At 41.0% G+C, this 27640-nt stretch overlaps 1 protein-coding gene across 1 annotated transcript; it reads right to left on the reverse strand.

Moving 5' to 3' along the window:
- On the reverse strand, positions 1-27071 carry LOC116776672 (uncharacterized). Its single transcript, XM_061525615.1, has 50 exons — positions 26955-27071; positions 26815-26863; positions 26320-26433; positions 25964-26090; positions 23888-24025; positions 23318-23411; positions 23100-23249; positions 22843-22984; positions 22508-22678; positions 22149-22281; positions 21824-21952; positions 21522-21623; positions 21086-21213; positions 20686-20829; positions 19809-19944; positions 19012-19107; positions 18623-18733; positions 18453-18542; positions 18050-18221; positions 17693-17856; positions 17346-17556; positions 17090-17260; positions 16543-16730; positions 16150-16254; positions 15510-15624; positions 15104-15267; positions 14903-14984; positions 14643-14822; positions 14297-14386; positions 13631-13732; positions 13010-13156; positions 12749-12891; positions 12055-12246; positions 11280-11384; positions 10850-11067; positions 10550-10649; positions 10337-10410; positions 9830-10028; positions 9416-9519; positions 5900-6053; positions 5736-5791; positions 5352-5508; positions 4665-4791; positions 2012-2121; positions 1443-1604; positions 1264-1362; positions 1089-1176; positions 914-1014; positions 502-618; positions 1-265 (listed from the first exon to the last, which is right to left on the reverse strand). Exons 2-50 carry the CDS (start codon positions 26829-26831, stop codon positions 182-184), a joined length of 6303 nt encoding a protein of 2100 aa, XP_061381599.1. The 5' UTR covers positions 26832-26863; positions 26955-27071; the 3' UTR covers positions 1-181.
- Positions 27072-27640: the final 569 nt, after the last annotated feature.

The following is a 27640-nucleotide window of genomic DNA, read 5'->3' on the forward strand; positions in this document are numbered from 1 at the left end:
TATTCAATTTTTTTTAATGTTCCAAATAAACGAAATGTGGCTTACAAGACACGACAATTTGGCACCAAAAATAACGGAGGTTACTATTTTGATAATAATTCACAACTCTAGCGACTAGATGGCACCACCTCAGTGTATAGTTTCGACAACAGATGGCGTTAGTATTAATAATGATTTTCCTTCACTTTTCGTGTCGGTTGAGTCTTCGCAGGCTGGTGACCTCCATGCCGAAGATCATGAACCCTGCCGGTTCTTCAAACTTAACCTGTTCAACATTATATTAAAAATAAATTAATTTCACATAAAAATTCTTACGCGTGAGCGAGGAGTATCAAAAATTATGAAAAGTAATAAAATATATGTTTCCATCTTTACTAATGTTAAAACCGAAACGCCAGCTCTTAATATTTAGAACACTTTTACGGAACTTCTTTATATCTGTATGTATTATAATGGCTGTCTATGTCATTATCAATCATTAAAGAGTAACCCGGGGAATACCTCTTTCTCTTCATTTTCAACATTCGCTGTGTCGCCCTCAGTTTTCTCATTGTCATCCTGTGTCGTGACCATCACCGGTGGTATATTTGAACCCAGTTTCTCCGCCAAACTCAAAACCTGAAAATGTTTATTGACAAGCAAATCAAATATAATAATCTTTAGAAGCTTCATCCGTCTTTTTTAAGTTAAATTTAAACCATTGAAAAATAAAAAAACCACATCTATAGAACAAAATGCTCTTTGTATTCCATCTTTACGGTAAATGAATGCAAAGCTTCATATAAAACGATACAGCCGTTTTAAAATTGAGAGAAAAAACTCGAAAAACATTCCTACAATGACAACATTTCGCGTTTGATGATGAAGTTCCATGTCAAAATAACTGTCACTTTCTCAGTTCCTTTATACTGACATTAGGGTACTGGGAGAAGCAGGCCCGGGCTCTGCCCCGACAGGGCGGAGCGACCGCTCGGCCGTAACGATCACGGTCACTGGCGTCGAACATGTAGAAACCTGAAGACGGACACAGACATATAATAACATATTTAAAGAACTCTTTAAAATAAGTCGTGAAATAACATTCTAACCTCTGGGTGTTCTGAATAGTCCTACGGCGAAGTCTCCCTTACCCGCAACCAGGACTCCACACTTCTCCTCGCGGAAGAACTCCGTCAGCTGGAACAGTCACGTCATATACAACAGAACTCACGTCAAAACATCTCATCGTCATTCATCATCGCAACGTCTAGAGTCTCCCCCTACCTGCGTCACCAGGTCGGTGTCCACCACCCCCTTTTGCCTCGGCTGGTACACCACGACCCGACACACACAGTTACCAGGCGTATAGAACTTGCGAAGTACCTAATTACAAATATCATGTCTTTAAGAATTCTGTCTCCTGTTAAGCTAATCATCGTACAGAAGATCATTTGAAACAAAACCTGTTCGATGTTAAGTATAGGCCCATGTGGTTTAAAGTGCAGGTAGCTGTCCTGGTAAAGCTGATCTCCAGCCTCCAGGATCTGGTCTAAGGTCGACGAGCACCAACGGCACACATCCTCCACACGAGACATGGCCACAGACATCACAGCACACGCCAGTGCCTTGACAGAGAATTATATTAATGTATTTATATAATTTTCAGCTTTGCCGTAATGGACATACTCTGCAGATTATAACAAAATAGGCCGACGAAGTTTGTATAAACCTCTAAAAAATCTAAATTCACTTCAGTAAAAACGATCATAAAGACATCCTATTTAAAATGAGGTTGCTATGACTCAACTCACGCTGCACGACATAAAGCAATTTTTAGTTTATTATTATTATTGGCGACTTTGTTGCGAGAATAAAATCGTTGCCTAGATTTCATAATTGAAGGGAATATTATTTAAGCTAACAACAATAGAACAATATAAAATTAGCATCGCTATCAAAAAATTCTGAAAGATCCTAAAAAAAAAACAATGAAATTTGAGGCCTTTTCAAGCCTCGGATTAGTGTATCGTACCTGGTGTCCTCGCGAGGCGTAAGGGAACTTGCGGCAGCACATCGAGTGCTGGGCGGAGAGGAACTGAGTGCCGTCGTTGAGGACCAACCACCCGCTCGTGTTACGCTGACCTGGTGTGATATTATTATCAAGTTACTTCTGTGTTTGTCATAAAACAATCAGAACATTGAACTTAACATTTCTGTACTATATACGCAACATGCAACGCGCATGCTTGGTAAGCAATAGACTTGTATAAGCAGCTTAACGAGCAACAGCACAGACGCTATGTTCGAGTCTGCACAATCATTTAGGACAAAAAACATCTTACATACATGGATGTTACTAAGGTTACCAAATGGTTTTAAAGTTATATGGGGAAAAAAGACAAGACCGAATAACGTCTACAGTAAAAAATTCATAAAGATGTGCATGATCAAACTTTGTCTTTGTAGGCGTGTAGAAATTGTCATCTTCGCTGTCAACTTAACTATTCACGTTTCATTAAGAACATCCGTGGAGAATTACTTTTTATTATTTAGTGTTAGTGTCTTTTTTATAAGAAGGTAATTCTTAGCGGGATTCATCTCGCTCGAGTTGGAGAGTAGCTCGACAGGGGAAGCGTCTCTGCCTAACAGAAGACCGCAGGCACATGTAAACGCAGTATATGAGAATCAGGAGAACTTGCAGCGGGGCGAACAGTGTTTCCCAACAACTGTTTTCTCCGTAATTACAAACATGACAAATTAAAAAAAACAAGGAAAAGTATGTTACGGGGCTTCATTTCTACATAAATCATCATGAGACTTCCATCAAACCCAGTTTAGCTGAATTCGTTTACGACTGGCAAGCTACCTCTCTGGTGTAATAGCGCCTTGTGTTCGCTTCAGGACACCGAAAGATATATTGTTCATTCGTCACTACAGAGAGCCGATAGTAATTTTTAAATTAAATTTTTAAATCATGTTTGTATCCGGGCGGATGTACTGGACACCCTCTTTGCCTCAAACATGACCTTAGGCGATGACGGTAGCACCCAGACCTCCCACCAGCCAGTGGTATGAATACTATATGCCTGAAATAATCATCTCGCAAAGGGATATTTGTCGAGAGTTCGCCATCAGTAGGGTTTTATTCCTCACAGCTTAGCTCCCCATAGATGGGTACGGTGCCATATCAGAGAAACAACATACCGAGGATGCTGGCGCTATACAACAAAAACCCTGCAGACGCTTTCCCAACGAATTGCTGCGTGGGGTTCTCCAAGAGAGGTGTGAAGGGGTGTGTGGTGGCAAAGCGGAATTGACGTCTCTGCTATTAATAACCATTAACAATTCTCATCAAGCGGACTGCACGTCTGTTTGCTAATGTCGTGAAATAAAAACACATTTAAAATGTCGAAAACTTTTACTATGACTATTGTAATAGAAATGAAAAAAATTACAGGAACAACACCAACTTTTTGTATTATACTTCGTGTCTATACTGTGACTTATACAATAATAGTATTGAGATATATTATTAGAATAAAAGTGACTTGCGCCTCAACAAGATTGCTTTGAACCTGTGACACCTCCAGGTTACAAAAATTTTTCACACACTGAGCCATGGCTTTCACTCCTCTTAAGTCTTTTACCAACCTCTCTTGTAGGTGCTCGTCGACCCCATCATATTTATCAATGCAAAAATCCTGTTTTTATTTCTCTACATCACTTTTCTATTTCTGTGACATGACATGACGGTTGTCAAATTATTATTTTTTCTAAATGGTTGTCATTCATTAGCCAAAATAAGAAACGTAAAATTGTTTTCAAAGGGGACATTAAGGTTTCTTGTACCCTCCGCTGTCACCAAGCGTTATAAAAGTAAAAATATATATCTTTTATAGTAGTAAACACTTTTTTGGTTATTGCTTAGATGTGCTCTCGAGCGTTTCTTCGAGTCCCACACCCACGGTGTCCTTTGGTCAGTGCCGCACGCGGTGGCTGTGTGGAGGGTCGCGGGCGCTCCGCCTTTCTACATGATGGAGCCCCATGCTTGTGGACCCACGGGTCTGCGTGTTGACGCTCAGGTAGGATATTAATAATATTCCTTATTTTTAGAATAGTAATATCCATTACATTATTTTTATAAGCCCTTTCAAATAAATTGAATATTTTTAACAGATTAAGTTCTGTCACGAAGTTTTCCGAACACAATTCACAATCTGTTCACTTTCTATCATGGATATATGAAGTGGTTTTTTTTAATATCAAACTAGCTTTTGCCGTCGACTCCGTCCGCGTGGACCTGAACCCGAACCGTACTTCATGGTTCCATCCTTGTATTTTCGCGATCAGGATCAGAATTGGTATCAAGATTGGGATCGCCTTAGGAATAAAAATAAAAAAAAATCTTCAGCCATAAAAGGCAGTCTATGTCCTTCTCTAGGGTTCCGTCTATCTCTATACCAAAATTGAATAAATTCGATTCCGTGGTTTAGGCGTGGAAACTTAGCAGAGAAACACACAGACAGACAGACAGAGACAGTGTTACTTTCGCATTTATAATATTAGTAGAGATTCATCTTAAGATGTCTTTTAACCTAATAATTAATAAATAATTGATTGGATGACAATTAACTCCACTGTACGTTGATCAATACTTTTATTTTATCATAACCAGCTGGCCCTACCTTTAAGTTTCCCCTCCTCCTTGTCTCTCTTCTCCGAGGCCCTTTGGGCGTCGATACAAGTCGCGCTCCCCGGCGGGTGTTTCCGGTCTCCCTCCGCGGCTCTTCTCTTGCTGCCGTCTATACCCACCTGTCAATAATCTTTACATTATAAACTGGTTATTTTACAAAAGGGTAACTTTCAATTGTCGAGGATAACAACGATATTTCCTAGACCGCAACTACTGAAGAGAAGAGATTTTGTTAGACTTCCTTGTCTACTATATATTTGTTGTAGATGATGTCACATCTATTATAACTTTGACACTTGTCTTGAGACATATTGAAGCATGTCTCTTCAGAATGCACAAAGCTGTGACAGGAAGCCTGTGGATGTGTGGAGGTGGGTCGAAAATTTCCAAAATATGGACATATTTATAACCAGGGACTATCACAAGCGATCGGTAGGAAAAAAATAGGGTTGACTTAAAGAAAGTGTTCACTCAAATCCAAAACGAAGAGGACCAAGACGTGTCTGATCAAGTCATCACAGACGTTAAATTATAAATTCATCCTGTGAAGTCACGACTCAAGACAAATCACCAAGACGTTGAACAAGAAATTCCATATTCACTAGGAGTATCAAAGTAAAGAAAATTTAAACCAAAATGATGTCAATTCATTCTCAGTCTCCTCACTCTCACAACTCACCTTGCTCGTAGCGGGTACCAGTTTTATTCCTGGGGGCGCTCGCACCAGCGGCGGCTCCACACCTCCCAGCTTCTTTATAGGCTGCACCGTCACAGACATCGCATACAGTTGGAAGTCGTGCCTGGGGCGTTCGGTCACCGGAATGTTCTGGAGATAGCTGGGAGGAGACAATTATATACTTGAAAGGGATGAGAATAAATGTTTTGAAGCTATCTATATTTGAAATGAGACCCAAGTCGAACTCGTACTGAAGATTAAGTGTGATAACTGTCGAGTGCATATAGAAAGTTTATGCTATCGACAAATGTTTGAAATATTTATCAAATGTTGAGTTACTTTTTAGTGGTGAAGGACCAAAAAAATAATGTAAATAAATTAACTCACGCAAAGGCCATAAGCTTCGCTGATGTGAAAGTTAATACGCAGGCAGCACCATCGTCCTACAACGAATATTATATAAAAATATTCAATTTATTAGAAAGGGCTTGTAAAAATAATCTAATTGATATTACTATTCTAAAAAACAGGGGAAATTATTAATATCCTACCTGAGCGTCAACACGCAGACCCGTGGGGCCACAAGCATGGGGCTCCATCATGTAGAAAGGCGGAGCGCCCGCGACCCTCCACACAGCCACCGCGTGTGGCACTGACCAAAGGACACCGTGGGTGTGGGACTCGAAGAAACGCTCGAGAGCACATCTAAGCAATAAACAAAAAAGTGTTTATTACTATAAAAGATATATATTTTTACTTTTATTACGTTGGTGACAGCGGAGGGCACAAGAAACTTAAGTTTTACTGATACAACTATATTCTGGTTACAATTAAGACTCAATTAAGTACATACATCCTAAAGAAGTGTCTTTAAGTTAGCGGTTTACTCCAGACTGAATATATGGAAAAACCCATTTCCGATCCCCACCAATGGCTCAGGGTTAGCATTTGGTTTCGGCGTCGGGACGTGACGACCCCATCGCCCACCGGCTTTTCCGGTGCAGTCAGTCACGGGGAGGGGGATCTTGACCTCGTTTTGGGGTCTTGGTCCGGGCTGGGGGAACAGCCCATAGAATGAAAGGCTTGTGAATGTGTGATGGATGAATGGTGATGGATGGGCTTATACGGCCCCTAATCTTTGGTTCTGGTGCCCGGCCTTGGGATGCATGGCGAGCAGGCGGCTCGTCCCAAGGGCACCAGGTCTGGCCCTACCTCAAAGGGTCAAAAACAAAATGGAAAGTCGTATTGTCAAAAATAGTCCCCGGGTGGGTCCCGGCATTAATGCTGGGGAATCCCACACTCCCGCTTCGGCGGGGGATCGGCCCGCGTATACGGGGGGTGCCAACAGTGCGATGGGAGGAGAGGTTACGGAAACCTACGAACTTGGCAATGTTTTAACGGATTCTGATCTGCATAACGATTCGGCTTTGACGAGTAGGCCGGGCTCGGCGCACCTTACCGCGTCGAGACCGGACTTACAAACTGATGAGGAGGACCTCGCTAGCGTTCAACTCGAACGCGAGGTGAGGCTTGGGGCTGCGACACGCATACCACGCGTACTGCTCACGCGGCTACCAACCGGATTTGACAGGGAGAGAGACAGCGATGATGACCTCTCCGACTCCTCGGTCTACAGTGTTATGTCACTGGAGTCCGGGGAGTCCAACACCGGAACGGAGAAACCTCGCAAGAGGAAACCAGATGACGACGGGGTGCCCGCCCTCAGCAAGGGGGCGGCACCCACTCCTAAGAAGGGACGCAGCCGGCCGCCAATGCCCGGCCAGTACATCGGCCTAGCAAAGGCCCAGGCCGAATACAAGAAGGCGAAAGAGGAGGCCTTACGACTCTAGGCTGAGAAGGACGTGGCTGAGATCGTGAGACGGGCTCAGGAGAGGCGCCAATCAAAGAGCGCAAGCCCCGTCCCTGCTCCTATAAGAAAAGAGGACGCGTCAGACCAGACCTCCGCTGCTCTGACAGATGGTGTAGAGGCCTCGTTGGAGGCCATAGTCTTGATCGCCACGAGGTCGAAAAACCTCAAGGGGACCTTCACGCGATGCCTAAAAGAGGCGGTAGCCAACATAAGGGTGGCCGTCTCGGAGATGAGAGGGCGCACCATGTCGGAAGAGATGGCGAGGCTGGAGGCCCAAAATGCGCGACTCCTCGCACAGGTGGCGGAACTGCGCCGAGAGATGGAGGAGTTGCGCCGACAGGCCTATCGCCCAGGCGAGAAAGACATGCGCCAGCTCGTAGAGGAGGTGTCGCGGAGTAGTCTTGAGTCTTTCGGAACTGTTCTGAATGCACGACTGGCCGGGCTCGAGAACCGCCTTCTGCCGGTGCCTCGACTGCGCCCACCCCTGGCGGCGGAGAGGATCGATTCGTCGCCAGTTGAGGGATCGAAGTCGAAGAGGAAGAGCTCAAAGCCCCAAAAGGCAACAGCTCGCCCGACCTACGCAGATGTGGCGGCGGACATACCGAGCTCCGCTGCCGTCACAACGACACCGCCTGCGCTAGCCGACAAGAGGCGAAAATCGAAGCGGCCATCTATGGCCGCTCAAGAGGCGGCGCAGAGGAAAGAAGGGGCTACTGAAAGTGCCTCTTTCGCCGAGGGCCTTCACACTACAGTTGGGCCACAAAAGGCGGCGGACAAGAAGAAGGAGGGGGTGGCTACTCCAGCTAAAGCCACCCCGAAGAAGAAGAAGAAAAAGAGGAAGAGGAAGGTGAAGCTCCGTTCACCGACCACCGCGGCAGTCACGCTCACCTTAGCAGCGGACGCCGCGGAGAAGGGGGTGACATACGTCGGCTTGCTGACGCAGGCTAAGGCGGCAATCGACCTGGGGGAACTCGGCATCCCCAGGCTCGGTTTCCGATTAGCCGAAACTGGTGCGCGCGTCCTCACCATCGACGGTGAGGGAGCGCAGGAAAAGGCGGACGCCTTCGCTGAGCGGCTTAGGTCCGTCCTGCGCTCAGACGTAGTGAAAGTCGCCCGCCCGGTTCGGAGTGCGGAGATCCGCATCGCCGGGCTGGACGAATCCGTAGCGACCGCCGACGTCATCCAAGCGGTCGCAAAGGAAGGAGGGTGCTCGGTCGGGGACATTCGGGCGGGTAAACTGGTGGTCGGGCCACGGGGCGATGCGTCCCTATGGATGCGCGTCCCGGTCGCAGCCGCCAAGAAGCTCACCAGCTCCGGGCGGCTGATGGTCGGCTGGGTGTCGGCGAGGGTGGTGCTGCTGGCCGCGAGGCCTAGGCGCTGCTTCCGCTGTTTTGACACCGGCCACGTGGCGGCGAAGTGCCAGCACCCGGAGGACCGTTGCCGGAGATGTTTCCGGTGCGGGACTTCGGGTCACAAGGCGGCTGAGTGCGAGGCAGCGCCAAACTGCTTCGTGTGCGAGGCTGCCGGCAAAACAGAGAGGGCACACGTGCTGGGGGCAAGCGGCTGCGTTGCAAGGCCGTCTCTCCCCGGCACGACAGCCGAATCGAGAAGGGCGCCAAGGAAGGCCCGGACTAAAAAGCCCAAGGCCAATGGCGGAGGAGGGGCGGTTCCCGCCCCGCCTGCCATGGAATTGGACGCCTAGCCCGTGGGTGGCGATCGGGGGATCGCCGCTCACATCAAGAGGGCCCGAGAAGCAAGCTCCCCAATGTCCGGGGAGCTCTCGGAGTGGCAAGCGGCGGCATGTCACCAAGCCGCCGCACTGGGCAGAGCCAAGCCCGGACGAAGCCGGGAGAGGCAAGCGCTGCGGGGTCGTGGTAGTTAAACAGTTCCCACGTCCCCCGCGATAGCGCAGGAAGAGGACATCGGGGGGTTTTAGTGGGTAAGAATCCCACATGCCCCGGTCGCGTCCCCCACGCGGCCGGAAGTCTTACGAAGATTTCCCCCCGTCAACAAAAAAAAAAAAAAAAAAAAGGGTTAGCATTTGGTACTAATGGTGCTAATTGAAGTACTATAAGTCTATTCCACGGCTATGCTTACATAACACTTTGACAATCAATTTTTTTATGACTTTTTAATTATTGTTCTTTGTCCATGCTTATGATGTCGTCTACGCACGCTACCGCTACAGCCGACTCACCTCACGGTCATCACAGTCGGTTCCTTTTGTTCCAATTTTCCAGAATATATCTGTTGCAAGTCATAGCGCACGTAGTTGACGCCAAGAACGAACCTCTTCACCACCTGGTGCCATGAAACCGTAACATATGAGTCGTTTATTTTTGCCAAATGTATAATTGTCGTTCTTAAAACGCGAAAACCTTCGTAATGACCAGCTCGGAGCTCGTTACCAAAGAGAGAACTTTTGATTCCTTAATTAACAGTCTGACCAAGACAGACGCTTTATAAGCGAGCTATCATCTGAGGAAGTTTAAACCAAACACAAATCTATACGAATATGCGAACATTCTAACTGGAAACTGAGTGGATGCTTTCATTATTTCCTCCACCAGGTGAAGCCACGACAAGAAACTCTTATTATCATCAGGCTTACCTGCAGCGGCAACAGCACGTCCTCCCCTGGACGGAACTCATACCCGAGCGCTGCGACTGAACTCGCGAACAGAGACCCGGCGATGGCCATCAGCTCGTCCACGGTACCCCGAGTCCAGAGATGAGGACGACGCACGTGAGACATACACAGAGCAGCGACAGCGCCGCACGCTGACTGGAGCAGCGCGTCACGAGTGAACCTGGGATATTACTATTGTATGTGACGGAGGACTACTAGAACATACAAAGAGTCCAGAACAAATAGCTCCTAATAGTGGTTATACTTCAAGATGATCACCGTGTTCAAAAACGACTGCTTTATATCGTGAATTTCTTATTAATAAAAAATATTTCGTATTAAAAGATTTTGTATAATTTTGTACTTGGTGAAGATGTATTCACATATATGAACATAACAATGTCCAGAGACATCAGTGGAACATCCTTGATGTTTAAAAAGATGGCGAAATTGATGATTTCGTTATTTTACAGGGGAAAAGTTTTTTACCGGAGTAAATCTGGAGGTCTCGACCCTCGTAGTATTGTTCTTCCTCTGGCTGTTTCAACGTAAGCCGTCAACACCTGTCAATAAGGGGCACTTTTGTATTGATCTTAAATTCATCTAAAAAATCACAAAGTACTGAAAATATACTTTGATATTGTCAAGAGATTTAAAGAACTATTAGTTTGTTCAGGTAATATAGAGAAGTTATCATCTCACCTTCCACTCGTAACCCTCGTCAGGAACAGCACCCTGCGGTGACACGGAGCCAGGAGTCTTGGATAGCTCCCAGAACACCTTCACCGCTGATATACAGAATCTTCAAACGAATAACATTATATTTGTCAAATTTTATTAATCTTAAAATTGGCAAAGCTGTCTGTAAACTTCAAATATTGATAACATATAACAAGTTGTAACAATTTTGGCGTTTTCGATAAAAGATACTCAGAAAAGATTACCAACGATACGAAACGTATATGTAGTGACCAAATAAAAACAAGCAAGACGTCATCTTACTTATTGGAGCCTGGTCTTGCTAATTTCTCCATCGTGGATTTAAACGCATTAGCCACTTGGTCTGTTGTCGACATGACCACCAAAGCCGCGGCCCCTCCGGGAGACGCGAGGCCTCCGGGACCCACAGCGTGAGGTTCCCACAGACATATAGACTTATCATCGGCCCCCTTCCAGATGCCCACGCAGTATTCTTTGGCGCACAGCACGCCGTACTTGTACTGATATTTGGAATTGAAATTCTTGTAAATTATAATATAAATTAAATACTTTATACAACAGAATAAAAGGCAGTTTTATAACAAACTCGACGACAGTATTTGGTTGTTGTTCTCGTGAGTATGAGGTCTCAATGGATAGTTTAAATTCGAGCAGGTCTAGATCTCTTTAAAACAAATAATAGCCAGACTACCAGTTGCATAACAGAACATACAGTTTCAAAGAACTTCTGTAGTCCTCTGTTCAGACTGAGAGCTCCTCCACCACCAGCCGCCCGGATGTCTCCGCACACCACATCCTGTTCCACTTCCACTTTTACCTGGTTACAACATTTTCTTTATCTATTAATGATATTTTCGGGACGCGCCACTGACCGGTCTTACCATTTTCCTTTATAAAACACGATTTTATTATTCTTATTAGGAGACGAGACGAAATCTCTTAGCATTCAATGGATTCAGCGTGCGTGTGCCGGGTCCATTGCGTTACAGGGAGAGAAGCTTCAACAGTGCCTGGGACTTGCGACCCAGGTGTAGGTTTAAGGCCCTATCTAACGCGCGTTAAACGCTCACCTCCACTATTCAAGCTCCTCTCCCTACCTAACCAAATTTGAAATGAACCTACTAGGGCTGCCTTCGAAGTAGGTTCCAAGAATGAATTGATGTGACTTCTGGACAGGCCCAAGTCTTTTGTTAGGTTGTAGAGAGATTTAGCCGTTATACCTCTCGCTCCCACTACTATCGCATATAAATCTACGCTGAACCTATTTTGGGTGAGTTCGTTAGTGAGCTCGTCTTTGGGGGCGTTGGTTACCATAGGAACCGTAAGCTCTATTCTCGAATACATAAATATGTCTGGGCTGGAGGCCGACGCACAATTATCCACGGGATTATTATATGAGAAGTCATAATATATAAAATTCATAATACTTTCAACACCAAAAAGTATAACTCTCAATATTTAGTTAAGTCCTATAGTAAGCAACTCACGTTAAAGCTGGTGACGTGAAACTGACTCTGCAACTCGCTGGCTTTCAGTTTTGGTGGATTGCTGGCTCCGGGTAGAGACAAGGTGTAGTATCTGTCACCGTACTTCAGGATGGCGTCCAACAACTGTGGCTTCCAGTGGATATAAGGCTCTATGTGCTCCACCACGATGCCCATCACCGCGTTCGCTGCGTCCTGATGACGGAAGGTGTGGTGTTAATAATTCTTTTTTTTATGCTAAAGGAGCCAACCGAGCAGACGGCATACCTGATGGAGGTAGTACCGTCACCCATGGACATCCACAACATAATTTTGCTGATGTGGTGCCACCCTTGATTAGGGAAGAGGGGGAGGAAAAAGTGGCAAAAGGGAGGGAAAAGGGAAGGGGTAGGAAAGGGTGGGAAAAGAGAAAGGGCAACCGGCTCTCTCACACATCGGACGAAACGCAGCCAATAAGGACTACTTCACGCCGATCTTCTGCGAGAGGGTGGTACTTCCCCGGTTGAGCCAGCCCATATTCGACCATCAGTAACTTGACCACAGCTAGGATCTACCTCCTTCCAAAATATAACTAATAATAATATAACTGTATATTTCCTTGGCTGTTCTTGACATACTGGACATACTTTTTTAGACTATATATTTTATAATATTGTCCGTCAAAGCCAACCGATTATATTCGAAATCGTTACATCACCTGGTTGTCTCTGTTGGGCTCGTCCAGGAAGTAGTTCTCGTTTTGGGCGACCCGTCCCCGGACCGACGCCACTGTTCGTCCGATCCTGTTGAAGTACGTGCCGATGGCTGAGTCGTCCAGCGGCTCAATGAGAACATCCCCTTCTAAAATGACAAAACTATTAACAAGGTCTGGAAAAAAGTTACCTGGTTTCCTTGTTTTTTACATGGTTGCTCGATTGTAGAAAAATATTTGTTTAATGGTTAATGTTAAATCATTTACCTTCCTCATCTTCAGCATCTTCATCAGTTCCCTTAGCAGCTCCGGGTTTCCTCTCTTTAAGGACTGATGTCAGTTCGTTGATCACCTTCACCGGGTACAGCTTGTATGGAGCTAGACACTGCTTCTTGTCTAGACCACCTTGGAGAGCTGGAGGATAATAACAACAAAAGTGATTATTGTTATTTATCCTTTATACTATTTACATAATTTTTGTGAATGATAGAAGCAAATAAAACATAAATTTATTCTATTTTAAAAGGAAAACAGTATAATTTCAAACAGATTTAAATTCAGATCGGAATGACAACATGATATTTATTTATGTTTAACATGAATAAAGCATTTCTCTTTCTTTTTGCGGCAACTCCCGGAAACAAATAGTATCATTAAGCGATCGAACAGCTACCGATATAATATCATGTACTATATAATACTGAGTAAAAACATTAATTCAATGTAATTCAGAAACTTCTTATTTGTAGATAAAAAAATTCCAAGACTTACGATGCTGAATTTCGAATTGTTACATTTGAGTTACACTTGTCATATATAATTTATCTGTTTGTTAAAAATCATGGCATTTTATTCCAACGCGCTCATAAACCGTAACCATATACTCACTGAGCCTGTCGATAAACTCTCCCGGGCTGGAGCACACCATCAGCGCGGGACACGACTCCGGGGGGACGAAATCCGGCTCCGGTTCTGGCTGTTCTTCACCCTCTGGTGATGGAGAACAATGATCACTTAAAAGGATATCTAGTATATTAAAAACAAGCTATATGCCTACGGGTAAAAAAAAGTGCTTGGAGTGGTCCGCGAGGAAGAAGTAAAACTTTGTAATTTTAAATAATTCTCATCCACTAAAAAAATCCTAAAAACAAAATAAAATCCTGTCCTATAAAATTATGCTTGTATCAAATCAAAGTGTAAGCTAATGAATACTTTAAATGAATTAATATAGAACAGCAAGCACGTGTCTCAGCTACTTTCACGACGCGACGCTCACACTGTTTACTTCGCTGTATAGCAACAGTACCATGCTCATGTGCTTGGAATCTACTGAGTCTCTGTTTTTTTTCTACATTTGGTTTCTTTTTTTCTTTCTCCCTCAGTTTAAAACGTTTAACTTAACAAAACCTAATTGGAAGTCGCATAAGTAGTTTCACTTCAAAAATTAATTATTTAGCAAATTCATAATATTGGCAATTATTTTCCAAAAAGTTATTTATTAAACATGCGATGTATGCGATGGATTCTGTTCAATAGCATCATCATCTACATCACCTCCTCCAGCTTCTTCATCTTCTTCTTCACCAGCGCCGCCTCCTTCGCCAGCCATCTCGTCCTTTATACGCTGAAGGCGAATCTCGTCACCTAGTAATAAAACGATATGTAATCAAAATATTACGCGTCGATTTGATGAAAAGCCTGAGTTAGGTCTATATTAAATTTCTCAGAAGTTCACAGTTTAAGGAACAATTATTAGAATCACCCTTAATGAAATTAGTATATGCATTAAAAATGTGTTTCTATTTTTTAACTAAAATACATGTGCACTTGGTTGTTTTCAAGAATGACAAAACTTCTACAGGTAAAACATAATATCATCAACATAAGTAAATAAAAAGACCTTTCTTAATTCTCTGGCTGGTCAACATTCCTTTGGCCATCGTGGGCGCGGGGTCGAAGGCCACCACCTGCCCTCCTGCCGACATCCACACCCCCATCCTGTGATAGTCCCCCACCAGTAGATACACTGACGAGGGCTTGGTGTGATCGTTCCATGACTTAAACAGCGCATCTTTTATCTCTAAAAGTAAAATATTTGTATTGAAATAAAAATGCATTGGTAAAATTTTAAGACTATGTATTTAATCATTATATATTTACGTTTCATAGGTTCCTCTTTTTCTTCTTCCTCCAATTCTTCTCCAGTGTCTTCCTTATCTCCACCTTCTTCTTCGCCACCCTCCTATAAAGAAAATTGTTATTCAAAAAAAACTTCTTTTTATCATTAGCATATTATAATAAAGTTATTATAAATACAAGCGATATGTGTATTAAAATACAAGTTAATATCCCAACTCTCACCCCAGCCGCTTCATCAGGCAATCTCAGCGGTAATCGTACAGGTTCTTCTAGTTCTATGGAGAAGGTGTTCGCCCCCATCTCAAACTTCTCCGTCAGGTCTTCTGGCTCAATAGTCTTCCGACCGGTCTTTTTCACATGGTTTAGATAATACTCCACTCCGGCGTCTGACAGGTTTCAATGACGTTGATAAATAATAACAACATTGAGACAATATAGACCTTTCTAATGTGATCAGTGATCTATATTAAAAAGTTGTATTAAAATATCGTCAGGTCTGAATGTAAATGAAATTCTCAAAAAAAAATTCGTCTGATCAGATATAAAACTTTACTTCTTAAAGAATAGGAGCAAAGGATATTCTATGAGCAATGTCTGGGGAAGGATCTAGCATATAAGGATATCATACCCAGGAAGTTATACATGTGGTCCTGGTGCATGTGAGGTGGTGGTACCGACTCACTGGCGGCAGCGAAGGCGGCCGCAGCCGGAAGCGATATGGTAATACCAGCCATATCCTCCTCCTGGGAGACGTTGAAAACAAATGTAAGACAGCTTGAGACAACATTAAAACTATTTTGCACGGACTGGAGTAAACAATAATCTATTAATTTTTAAGAGTTTTTTTTAATTTTTGAGATTTTTTCTTTTCAATACAGACAATTAGTGGTCGAAAGTAACTTGCATAATTTACAAATTCTCCCAATTAGTAATGTGGTAATAACAATGTTGTTACCCCACACATTTACAAATTTCTTTATCAAGTTATAATTTGGTAGCTAGGACTACTTTTATTCGTAATAAAATGTTGAATTAATAAAAATTGTTTTATAGAAGTCATTTCTAATTGGGATTGGAAATGTATCTCTTATTCATTTGTGCCTACTATAAATACTATGTCACATAATTTTATTATTCAGTGTTGTAATAGATACTCAATTAAACAGACTTGATTCCTGCTGCGGCTAGTTATTCACGCTTTCCAAATAAGGTACTAAACTGTAAACACACATTTTTTGGGTCCACCTACAAAATAGTGATATACTGACCCCAATGCCGGCTTTCTCCGCCGCTTTCCCAATTGCGGTGTTCTCTCCCCTGGGTCCCATCATTATGGCGGCCGTGCCTTTGGAGATCCATTCAAAGGCTTTGCTCTGAAAATAAAAACATAAGTCAACTACTTCAGCGAAGTAGATAGAATTGTTTTAAAATTTATCCGCATATTTCTCTTTTCTATCTGATGTTTCCGGCACTAGGGGAAAACTAGACGAGGAAAATCCCTCTTTAGTAGCATGTGCATATGCATAGGGCCTTTTTTGTACGAGAGCCTTAGTCCTTCAATAGACAAGGAAGATCTATATTTGCCCGTGCATATATACGGATGGAGAGGTTTGTTTAGTACGAGAGCCATAAAGTCCAAGAAAAGTAAAGTCAAAGCTCACCTCCAGCTTAGTCTCAGGAGCCCCTAGGTCAGTATTCAGCTTACTGGCCGCCACCATCACTGGCGAAAGATTGAAGCTGTCGTCGTTCCCAGGTGGTAGGTTGCCGAGGATCACGTCCGCTAGATCCTTAGCAGTACCCTTGATCCTCACTAGGCAAGCAGCAGCGCGCGGCTCGTCCGAAGGATAGCCTTTTAAAGAAAGTACGGTTTTGGAGGAATACATGAAGTTTACATGGTTTACGTGACCGAAGACGCTGATAAGAACTGGTATTACATATATTTAGCGTACCATCATGTTATGCTGACTTACCTGAATTAAAACATCGAGTATACTTACTAAGAAGCAACTTGCGTTACAGAATAAGCTGAAATAGACTAGCACAATTCATTATTAAGACCGATTTAAACTTGCCCACATGAACACAAAGAACAAACTTAAGGACAGGATACTTTGAAAAGATTCTCACTAACTAGTTTGATTTTAATTTATTTTCTGTGATGACAATGTGAAATTCTTTCTAACTCTACAGCAAGACCCAGCTAATCACCATTCTCATCACAGCCATGAGGATCGAAGAAGTAGTAGCTATCATCGTGTCTCCAGATTCCGACGGAGCCACCGCGAGCTGTCAACACTCCGTGCGAGTATTCTTTGAACATATGGTTGATGGAATCCTTGAGGGACAGAATCCCGGAGCCGGGAACGGCATTCAGCTCACCTAGCGGATGTAGACGTTTGTAATCAGTTCAACTAACAAATTGATTTCTCATTGCTGTTCGTAGAAGCGGAAGAAATAAACTGACCACTCAATGGACTGTCCATAACATCGGTTTCAATACAATCGTAATCAGTTATCCTGAATTTATTCATCACATCAGCGGCCGCGAGGGTTCCACTGGCCACCTTTTCCTCTTCTTCACCTTGCTCTTCGGCCTGCGGCGTCTCCAGATTGATGCCCATACGCTCCAGGTGTTCCATAGTGCTCTCGTACAGAATGTCTCCTCTCACCAACGACTGTTACATATTTTATATTCAGAAAACATATCAATAAAAACATTTCTCCCCTTAGAGCGTAGTTATTGGGAGAGAAAAAGTCATTTTGATACATGATATGATATATCATCATCAATAATGACGCGGACGGCCAGACCTCATCAATATCGTCAGCTGTCCAAGCACTCGGCTCCACTATATGGGCCATGGCTATAGCAGCGATCGAAGCTGGTGTCGCCTGCTTGCCCCGGTGATGCTCCGGGAACCGTTCGTCCGCCTCGTGGAAACGACCTCGGATAACCCACCGGTTTGGAGCCACCGCTAGAGAGAAAAACATTAAGTTTACGTCAAGAAGCAATCTAGCTATTGATGCTTTTCATTACTAAAATTTATTAAAATACAATCAAATTATTTTGAAACTACGAGTACTAAATGTTCTGCAGTTTCTCATAATTATTTCTCTATTTATTTAGGCCTGACCATAGGGACTACGAAGTACTATGATAAAACAAACGTTTTAATTTATTGATGGGTTCCGGCATGTCCCCCGTCTCGGTGATGTACACGTCGGCTATGCTGAACGGCTTCCGTTTGAGATCAGCCACGCTCTCGAGGAAATGTTCACACAGACGGGACACGCGATCGAAGTAGAGGACGGTCGCTTTCCCACCTTCACGGAGCCCTACCTGGATGGAAGAACAACCTCGATGAACCAAGCTGATGTGAAATATGCTGTTGGACATTTTTTATATGTAAAATGGACCTTATTTCAGCGTGAGATGGTTTTTAGAGACATCTGATAAGTACAACAACACATTTGGAATGATTAAATTTTCTATTACATTATAATTAAGTAGACTTACTTAATCTTAGTCACCCTACAAATTAATACTATTATCTTAAATTTGAAATCCTACCTTATATCCATATCTGTCACAGGGCCAGGGATGGTACACGTAATATTTCCCCCCCTCATTCCATATCGCTGTTTCCAGTTCACCTGGAATCTGTTAAATGCAAGATGTTTATGGAAAAATTTCAGAGAACAGAGCAGTTGACAGAATTTCTAACGGTGATCTGGCTATACCTGTAGCACCCCTGCATCCGACTCCTTGAAGAAGCTGTCTAGACCTCGACAGAGATCAAACACCTTCGGGTTATTGGAAAGTAGTTTACCCCAGACTGCGATACCACGTTCCTGGACATAAATGGCTTCAATATTGGTCCGATCCGATCCGATTTGATACGGTCGTGTTAAAGTTAGAAGTTTAATATAATCAAAATATTAATTTGATCTTCAAATTATGACTTTCATAGTCTCAGCAATCATTAAAATTAAAATGTAGTCGTGGTGTTCAAAATATTCAAAGACAATTCATTTCTTTTCGAGTTCCCTCTGTTATTCAAAGAAGCGGGAAAGTCTCTGTCTAGCTCTAACTGAAAGACTAACTGTGTTTCTTATAATCATAAGTTTACCTTACGCTTGTATTCTTTATCCCTTATCCTAAAATTCTCCTTCAGTTCTCCAAGAACCAGTCGTCTGATAGGACCTCCTCTCTCCACTAGGGATTCCTAAAATAATTATACACATACACCACTCGCTACACCAAAACAAAAGAATGGTCGAGATTGGAATTTAATTAAATATGTGAAACAAACAACGAACAAACTATAAGAACCGTCCTTGGAGCAGGACTCGAACCTGCAACTTGCAGTACATTGTTTTTCATTTATCTTGCTCACTAAGCTGTCTTGAGAATTAAAAAAAATTCAACTAGTTTCCACTAAAGTGTCTTCGATTACCATACGAGTATGTGTCATGAAATAATATAGGCCTTGTGGACTGTGGACTATGACGGATGGTAAAAAAAAGATTCTTTTATGATTTCAAATCCGCTGAAGATGGTGATGAGAAGGTACAGCACTCCAGCTGGATCTAGCCGAGCACTGCTAATGCCATTACATTTTCTTTATTAGGATAGTAGGTTTGGATTCAACACTGAAGGCTGTTCCTCCAGCATGGTCCAGGCAACGGAGACGATGAAAGGTTGTAGGTTTAGGCTGATTGTAAAAAGCTGCTATACTTGAGGCCTTTTTTGTCAAAAGCCAGAAAGGCGTTCAGTTGATATATATGAGAAACCATGTCTACGAGGTGGTTTTGGAAATTAGCCACATTGAGTAGATAATAAATTTATAAATGTGATTGTGTAAGGTAGGTATATTTTATTTGTATTCGTGTGTGATCTCTTCTGACCGTATACAGCAGCACCCACCCTGTACAGGTTATATCCTAGATCCAGTGTCTCGTCCACTACATCCTCGTTCCAGGCCCTCGCCCGCAGACGGCGCAGCATCGCCAGCGCCGACACGCAACACGCTATACCGGTGTACGTCTTGAACGTCTGATACCTGCAGATCGTTGTCACTGTTTCAATATACTTTAATACATATTGTCGCGCCGGCTGAGAGAACGATCGAATATTATAATATGTTCTCGACATTGAGCTGCCGCGCCATCTCGAGACGAGTGGGCGAACTATTTGCTATACGTTTTAGAACATTCCTATTGTAAATGTCTGTAAACAAGTAGAAATATTAACGAGAATGTTTTGGCATGTTCCAGTGATCGGATTATCGTGCATAAACGAGTGCTAGGTCGGTTTAAGTCAGTCCTTCGGGAAGCAACAATGCGATATTACCTGCGATTTTAATAAAGCGAATAATTGTGCTTTCTGTTAAACAACGACCGTGTTATATCGATAATCAAAATCCGAGCTCGCGAGAATAAGTAACACTGATATATACATTATCTTTTCCAATAAAATCCAAACCAGCTCATAAAAACAAAAAAATAAAACCAGCTCGTCTTTGTCCAATAAAATAAGTTTTTTAATAACTATGTACTATGTACTGAAGTGATTATCATCCCATCTGGAGAGTAAGACACATACCCTTCGATGATAAATGTATTTTCCAAAAAATTAAGCTAACGATAGATTCGTAAAAGAGTATATTTCTTTGACAGACTAATCTTTCTTTCAATACCGACTTCGGCATTAAATTAATATTTAGAAAACCATATCTGATTGGCTCCGAACATTTCATAGTTTTGATTAACGAATTTATTTATGGGTCACTTGTTATTCTCACCGATAGCTGGCCATGTGTCGTGTTCCTCTCAGCAGCCACTTGCCCACGTCCAACTGCTGGTACTGTGAGTGGAAGTTCTGGTCCGCGACCTCCACGGCGCTGTGCAGCACGATCTCCGACTTGGGCCGAGGCAGCATGTCATCCCTGGTGACCCATCAATACATATAGAGCGGGCCTACTACGGGTTTAATTTTTTTATTTTCTGAGACGTTTCTAAATTTCGCAACGTCTGTATCGGATTAAATTATTTTAATATCCAAAATGTCTTTAAAATACATAAACATTATCACTGCAGAGACCTTTTTAAAATTTTCCCGAGCACGCAGACATTTTTTGTCTGCGTCAGTCGATATCACAGAAAAATCTACTACTTGACACATTTTAAATACTTTCTGTTAACCTTCCGTATGAATGGCCGTCCGATCTGGGACAGTACAGAAAGAAGTTCTCTCCTCTCATTTGCATGATCTGATCCTGTGTGAGTGCGGGGGGACCACGCTCCGGGGCGAGAGGCAACTGAGGGGGTGGCTGGAAAAGTCACAAGCAGACGTCGAATAATTTCAGATTTTATACAATTTAATGCAAAAATATAGGATTTATAGTCTGTTGTAGTCTGTGGCAGTTTATGATCTGTCCAACTTAAAAAAAGTAATGGGACTTGGAAAAGTAAAATATAAGAAATGTGTGTTTAAGAAATAAGATATCCTAATATTTCGTATCCATGGCTACTGTTCAAAGTAAACTAGCTATAAAAAGCTAAATGACTTTGCTGATTCATAATAACTTAGTGTCTTAGATTAAAATATAAATAGATTGTTAATATGAAACACATTTACCTCTTTCGGCATCTTCTGATAAAAATCTCTAACTTTCTTCCTAGATGTAGCCCTCGACGTAGCTAAACTGACGGCACTCAGTGAACATTGAGGATATTTCCCCTAAATTTTAACATCGTCTTAAGAAACCTTTCCTCACTGAAACCTTTGAAATAAAGGATGTAATATACTTGTAAACTGTCCAGAAAGGAAAAAATAATAATTACTCTTCCGAACAACAAACATTTGCTTTTATACGAACTAATTATTTAATTTTATTAATTTCAAATTAATTCTCTTTTGTCACGAGATCTTCCACTTACCTCTTTCATCTTCTTCTCAATGAGTGCGTTCGTATGTAGACTCTGCCACTCACTGTCACAGTGAGTTTTGAGCGCCTTCAGATCCAACTCGTAATTTGGCTCACGGATCAAAGGTTCCTTTTGGACTACCTGCAGTTTTATGTAATACATGTTATCATACAAGACAGATAATGGCCTACATATTTGGGCTAACCCCTACGGTAAAAGAGCTATTGAATTTCCAAAAAAATATTTTAACTGCGAAACGGATCATCTAGATTATAATTAGAGGGTTTTTTTTCTAAATTTATACATTTCTTGTGCCTTAGAGTAAATATTATTGTACCTCAATACTAGTCAGAGCAAGACCTGGTTTCGGAGTGCCTTGTTTCGCCGCATCCAAATCTCCGTAATTGGCGAGAAAATCGAGAACAAAAGACGTCACTCCCGCGTATCTCAAGAACGCTCCAGCACCAAACCTAGATAACATTTTGATCAAAACGAAAAATGCGAATTGTCAGATAGAGATAAACATACGAAAATAGACAAATTGAATATTAGTACAAATATGACAGTGCTGTTAAGAAAGTAACAAGCCCAGTTATCGTAGTTGAAAAAGTATCTTTTCCAAATGTGGAAGATGTCATATGTATATAAAAGAGTGCCGCTCAAAAATACATTAATTCTACCAGCTCTGACACTTACAGCTTATGGGGTTGACCCACTTCGTTCAGCATGTGAGGGTCAAAGATGTAGCATATCGTCTTCACCTGGCTGCCAGACTCAGGGTCTGGAGGGTAGCCCCAGATGAGGAAGTGGCGATCACCAGCGGTCAAGATCATCATGTAGGATGTACCTACCCGCTTTTCCATCAGACTACAAAAAACACAGCTATCTAAATCTTTTCATTTACATCAGATTTTTCTTCAAATGTATAAAAAATGCTTGTGATAATTTGTGACAATTTAAATTTCGATTAAAAATAATCAAACATCATCGGAAGCGAATATATATTATGTAGATTCCTAAATTATTCTTACGCCATTAAATCGGGTTCAGACTGTATATTGTCGGGATGTTTGGCCAACAGGCCCCGATCAGTTTCCACCATTTTGACCGTATATTTATTGTCATCGAAGAAAAAAGATGTCAGAAGCTGATTCAGCTGCAACTGGGGTTTTCCTAGAAAACAAGAAAAAGCTTGAAAAATTTGTTTCATTTTTGCTAACATCTAAATCTAAACAAGGTGACGTCAGAACATCCATCCACAACACACTATTTTATAATGAAATCTTACCTTTGTAACATTTAAGAGCCAGCATGCATTGTCTGTAATAGCTATCACCGCATTCAATTAAGTCATCTACATCTCGCTTAACAAGATCAGCGGACGTTTTTTCTTCCAGAAGAGCCCTACATACAACCGCTATGCAGGCGGTTTGGGCACCTGACCGTATGACAGAATTAATATCTAGACGATATTTTAAGATAAGTCAAAGTTGAATTAATTCTCACCGCAAGTAGTGGATGAATATTTCTTAGAATTGCAGCCGATGCTGCCTTGCAGCATCATCTTATTCCTGTCTACTTGGCCAAAGTTGTGCCAGATCTGGGGTGATATTAAGTTAGTCCTCAACATTATTTTCTCACAAGACTTGGAGTGTGTGTGTTAAAATCGTTATTTAAATAATATTTTCGAGTCTAACTAAAGCATTGCAAAGGAAATTTCGTCCTCGTTAATAAGAATTCTTCATTCACTAAACTAAATCAAAGAACTTTAAATGGTAAGTGAATTTCTTTTCCGACATAAAGAATCTGTAGTGTAAGTCCATAGATATGATTTTCTTATAGACTTATGGAAGATAATGAAAATGGGTACATCCATAGAATCAGAATAAGAAAACAAGATGGCAGTCTGTATTCAATACTAACTCTGCTGAAACAACTATTTCTAGGGAGAAGTAGTATCTGGTGAGATAGCAAAATGTAGTCCATTGACTACTGCACTACACTGCTAAAGTCAAAATTATGGATATTGCAAGATCAGGCTTTACTTATTATGAAAACACTATTTTGTGTTATAACCTTTTTCAGCTTAGCATATTCATAAAGCGGCTGAGTTATTTCTTCAGGTGGAATCCTTGGCAACTTCCGTTTTCGGTGTTTCTTCTTGAGGTACGGCGGAACCCACTTGCGTGTCACCAGTTCCGGCAGATCTATCATCTGAAAATGTTATATGATATTTTACATCTCAAACATATTCTTTTTATTATCCGTGAACTATTTCCATATATATTTTTTATTAATACGCTCCAATTTAAACAACTAAATTTTTCGCAACCATTTACCTTATTGTAACTTTAGTTTTTTGTTTTGTATGTATTGATAACATTTTTCATTTTAATAAAATGGAATATTAAATACTAGAATATTGTGAAGATAAGGGTCATCTGCCAAACTGACTGACGGCCCTAACGACTCAGGTTTCCCGGCATACAAGAGATTAAGGATCTACGTAGCACCAGTATGAGCACTCCGTGATTACATCCAGTGACAGAGGTACGAAATGTTCACGCCTGATGAAAAATATCTAGATCCTCAGGCGTTTGAAGTCCCCAAATGTTTAGAGTTTTGATAACTGAAATTGCTAGATCCATACAAGAGTCCCGCTCGATAGTTCGATTTTTATAACTAGGGTGCTACCAGGACGCTAACGGCTTCATTGATTTCAGATGATAATTAAAAAAACTTGTGAGATCTTGTTTCCGAGCTCTCTTTTGTACTGTAAATGAATAATAATAATAAGTGTTTTCAGATTCTACGCGTTTTTTATTAGTTTATAACTAAATAATTCCGACGTTCCGGTTCCTTAGCAGCCACCATGATCGCGGGCAGGCGAGATGAAAGTGTCTGTCAGCTAGTCATGTTTTTGTCATCTACCGTCAACTATTTCCTAATTTTCTAGCGTATCACCCTGGATGCACGCACAATGTGCTTACTGTGTCTTGATATCTTGCAGTGTGCACCCATACGTGGTATTTTATATTTTTATGAGGTGGTCCCAGGTGCTAGATAAATTCCAGCCGTCTTCTGTATTGAAATTTTGATGTTGTTTCATTTTGATAGCCTCACGAATTAGTCTCAGTATTTACCTGCCTTCACGAGAGAAAATTTGTGGTTTGTCAAACCTAATGGAGTGGCCTGGCCTGGCAGTGTTTCCAATTTGAATAGTCGCTTATCATCATCGACCTCGCCTCACATTCCTACTCGCTATTGCTTAGTGAAGGTCACATGAATTTTAATATTAAAACGTATTTTGAAGCCTCGATCATTGGAAACACGATTCCCACATTATATTTTAATGAATAATTGAAGTACAAGTAATGAACACGTATTTAAATTACGTATTTTAATTACAAGTCACTTTAATTGTGCCCAACTCTTTAAGCAAACCACATCCATCCTTCTCTTGTCTAAGATATCAGTTAACTTATCTCCAGTCATCTTTCAGTTGTTTGCGTCACAACTCACAATCCTCAATTTTAGTTTCCAAACTCATTCTTTTCATTATTTCTCTCCCTGATGCAAGAACCCTTCTTTTTCTCATAAACGCCGTGAGCTAGGCAATCCCATCCCCGATCTAACATTTTCGATAAAAGTATCCAGGAATTCTATGACTATGTCGTAAAAAAACTTGACTATTTGTGAAACAATTGCTTCTGTTGTACAAGGTGACGATCTCTAGATATTACTATCGCCTTAGCTGCCGTGCTAACGGTTATGGATTGCGAAAGCCAAGGTAGAATTTGTGCATTATAGGCTGGCGGCAACCACAGAGTCTTGGGAACAAAATAAATTAAAGTTCCTAACACCAGATTTGATAATTGATACCATTGAATCAGAGGGCACAATTTTTTTTAGTACACTCAAATCTTTTTTTGTCTTGCTTAAGCTTGATGAGATCTTAACCTTCGCGAGTGTTCATTTAAATGTACTAATATTTTCGGACTACTACGCGATATTTTATTATTGTTAAAACTACATAATCGCGAAGTTTCGGTTACTTTGCAGCAACCGCGACCACGGACAGACGATATGTGAATTTAAGCTTCTCCAAAAGAATTTTATTCCCTCCCAACTTTTTTTCCTACGAATACTTACTATCCTTGGCATCCTCTCGGGCGGTGGTGGGGGAAACCATGGCCTGGTGTGTATCTTCACCTTGGTGACCTCGGGCCACCGACGCTTAAACCTTTGCTTACGGAGCATAGACCTATATTCCGCTTCCCTGGAAAAAGTACACTGAATGCATTGAAACGTCACTGTCAGCTAAAATATTTAAAAGGATGAAAGGCACAACTAAAGACAAATACATATTACAGTTCGGACTTAAATAAACGAATCAATAAACGGCAAATCAAGAATTTAATGAAAACTAATGGTATCTACGACCTCCCATTTCTTATTAAAGGGTAGAAAAATGTTATTCTATAGCCAAAATAATCTATAAAGCTCACTCTTGTGCTATTTGCGAAACCGTCTTTGGTATTTCCTCCGGCTCGGGAGGCGTTTCGACTTTTGTTTTAGACTTTCCATCTTTTTTATCTGGTGCGTCACCGGCCGCCTGCGATCTGTTGTTCATTTTAAGTTTTATAATTATATCATTTACTTTCATAAACAACTGACAAGAATAAGATGTTCAACGTATTGAATAATATTTTTTTCTAAGTTTTAAAACATTTCAGTTATGTAACCATTAATATTTCATAAGTCAAATATTCTTCTCTTTAGTAGAATTCTTTTTTGTACAATATTTTTACATTACATATTATACCTAAATCAAACCATACAGATAATATAAACTTTTTTATCTTTTAATTATATGGTAGATAACTTCTTTTAAGACATTAAAAGGTAGTTTATGAATGTTTTTGAAGAAATCAATTATAATGTACTCAACTATCGTTAGCAATATGTAAAAAAATATATTTAATTGTTATAATAGTACTTACTTCTTCCGTTCTGCCATTTTTATTTTTCAATATATATATTTTTAACTTTCTGTAATATTGAATGAAAATAGTGTTATCAAAAGCCTTGTATAGATTTTGTTTTATATACCACTACATACTAAGATTATATATGTACTTACGATTTAAAATTATTTTTTATACAATTTTTTTTATTTTTTTAAATTATTTTTTTACATATATTTTACAATTTCTTCATCCACATTTCGTTAACCGGAGCCATGGGTATTTAATGTGTCAAAAAGAATTACTCGAAATATGTTTTCATACTGAATTTACAATTGGCCAATATTTTTGTACTACAGACTAAGCTACCGAAATCTTTTGCATTGTACCTGAATTATAAAAAATATTTTTGGACGGTAATGTTTTACAAAACTAATTAAAGAACTAAAGGCATCTATCGATAATGCCTTTTTATTTCATGTTTTGTCTCCTCACAAAAAAAGTAACCTCGAAAATTAGAATTAATAATTTACTATGTTTCAAACGGAAGAATGAAATGAAAGATGTAACTTATATTTATGTGTATAAAATATACATTAAAATATCCTTTGTTATGAAAAACCTTAAAAACATTCATGGATAACGACAAAGACATTAAATAATGACTAATTAGGACTAAACAAATGTTGATTTGATAACAGATAGGTAATTATTGAAATATCTAATAGCAAAATTTTGTCGATTATTAACTTTTATCCAAAGTGATCGATTAGTTCGCGATTACTCGATGTGACTATTGTATATTTAATCTGTATTTTTAATATAGTCTGCATTATTACAGACATTCTATTTTTATAGTAAT

The sequence above is a fragment of the Danaus plexippus genome, chromosome 30, assembly GCF_018135715.1.
Source record: "Danaus plexippus chromosome 30, MEX_DaPlex, whole genome shotgun sequence".
In the NCBI taxonomy this organism is placed as follows: Eukaryota; Metazoa; Arthropoda; class Insecta; order Lepidoptera; family Nymphalidae; genus Danaus; species Danaus plexippus.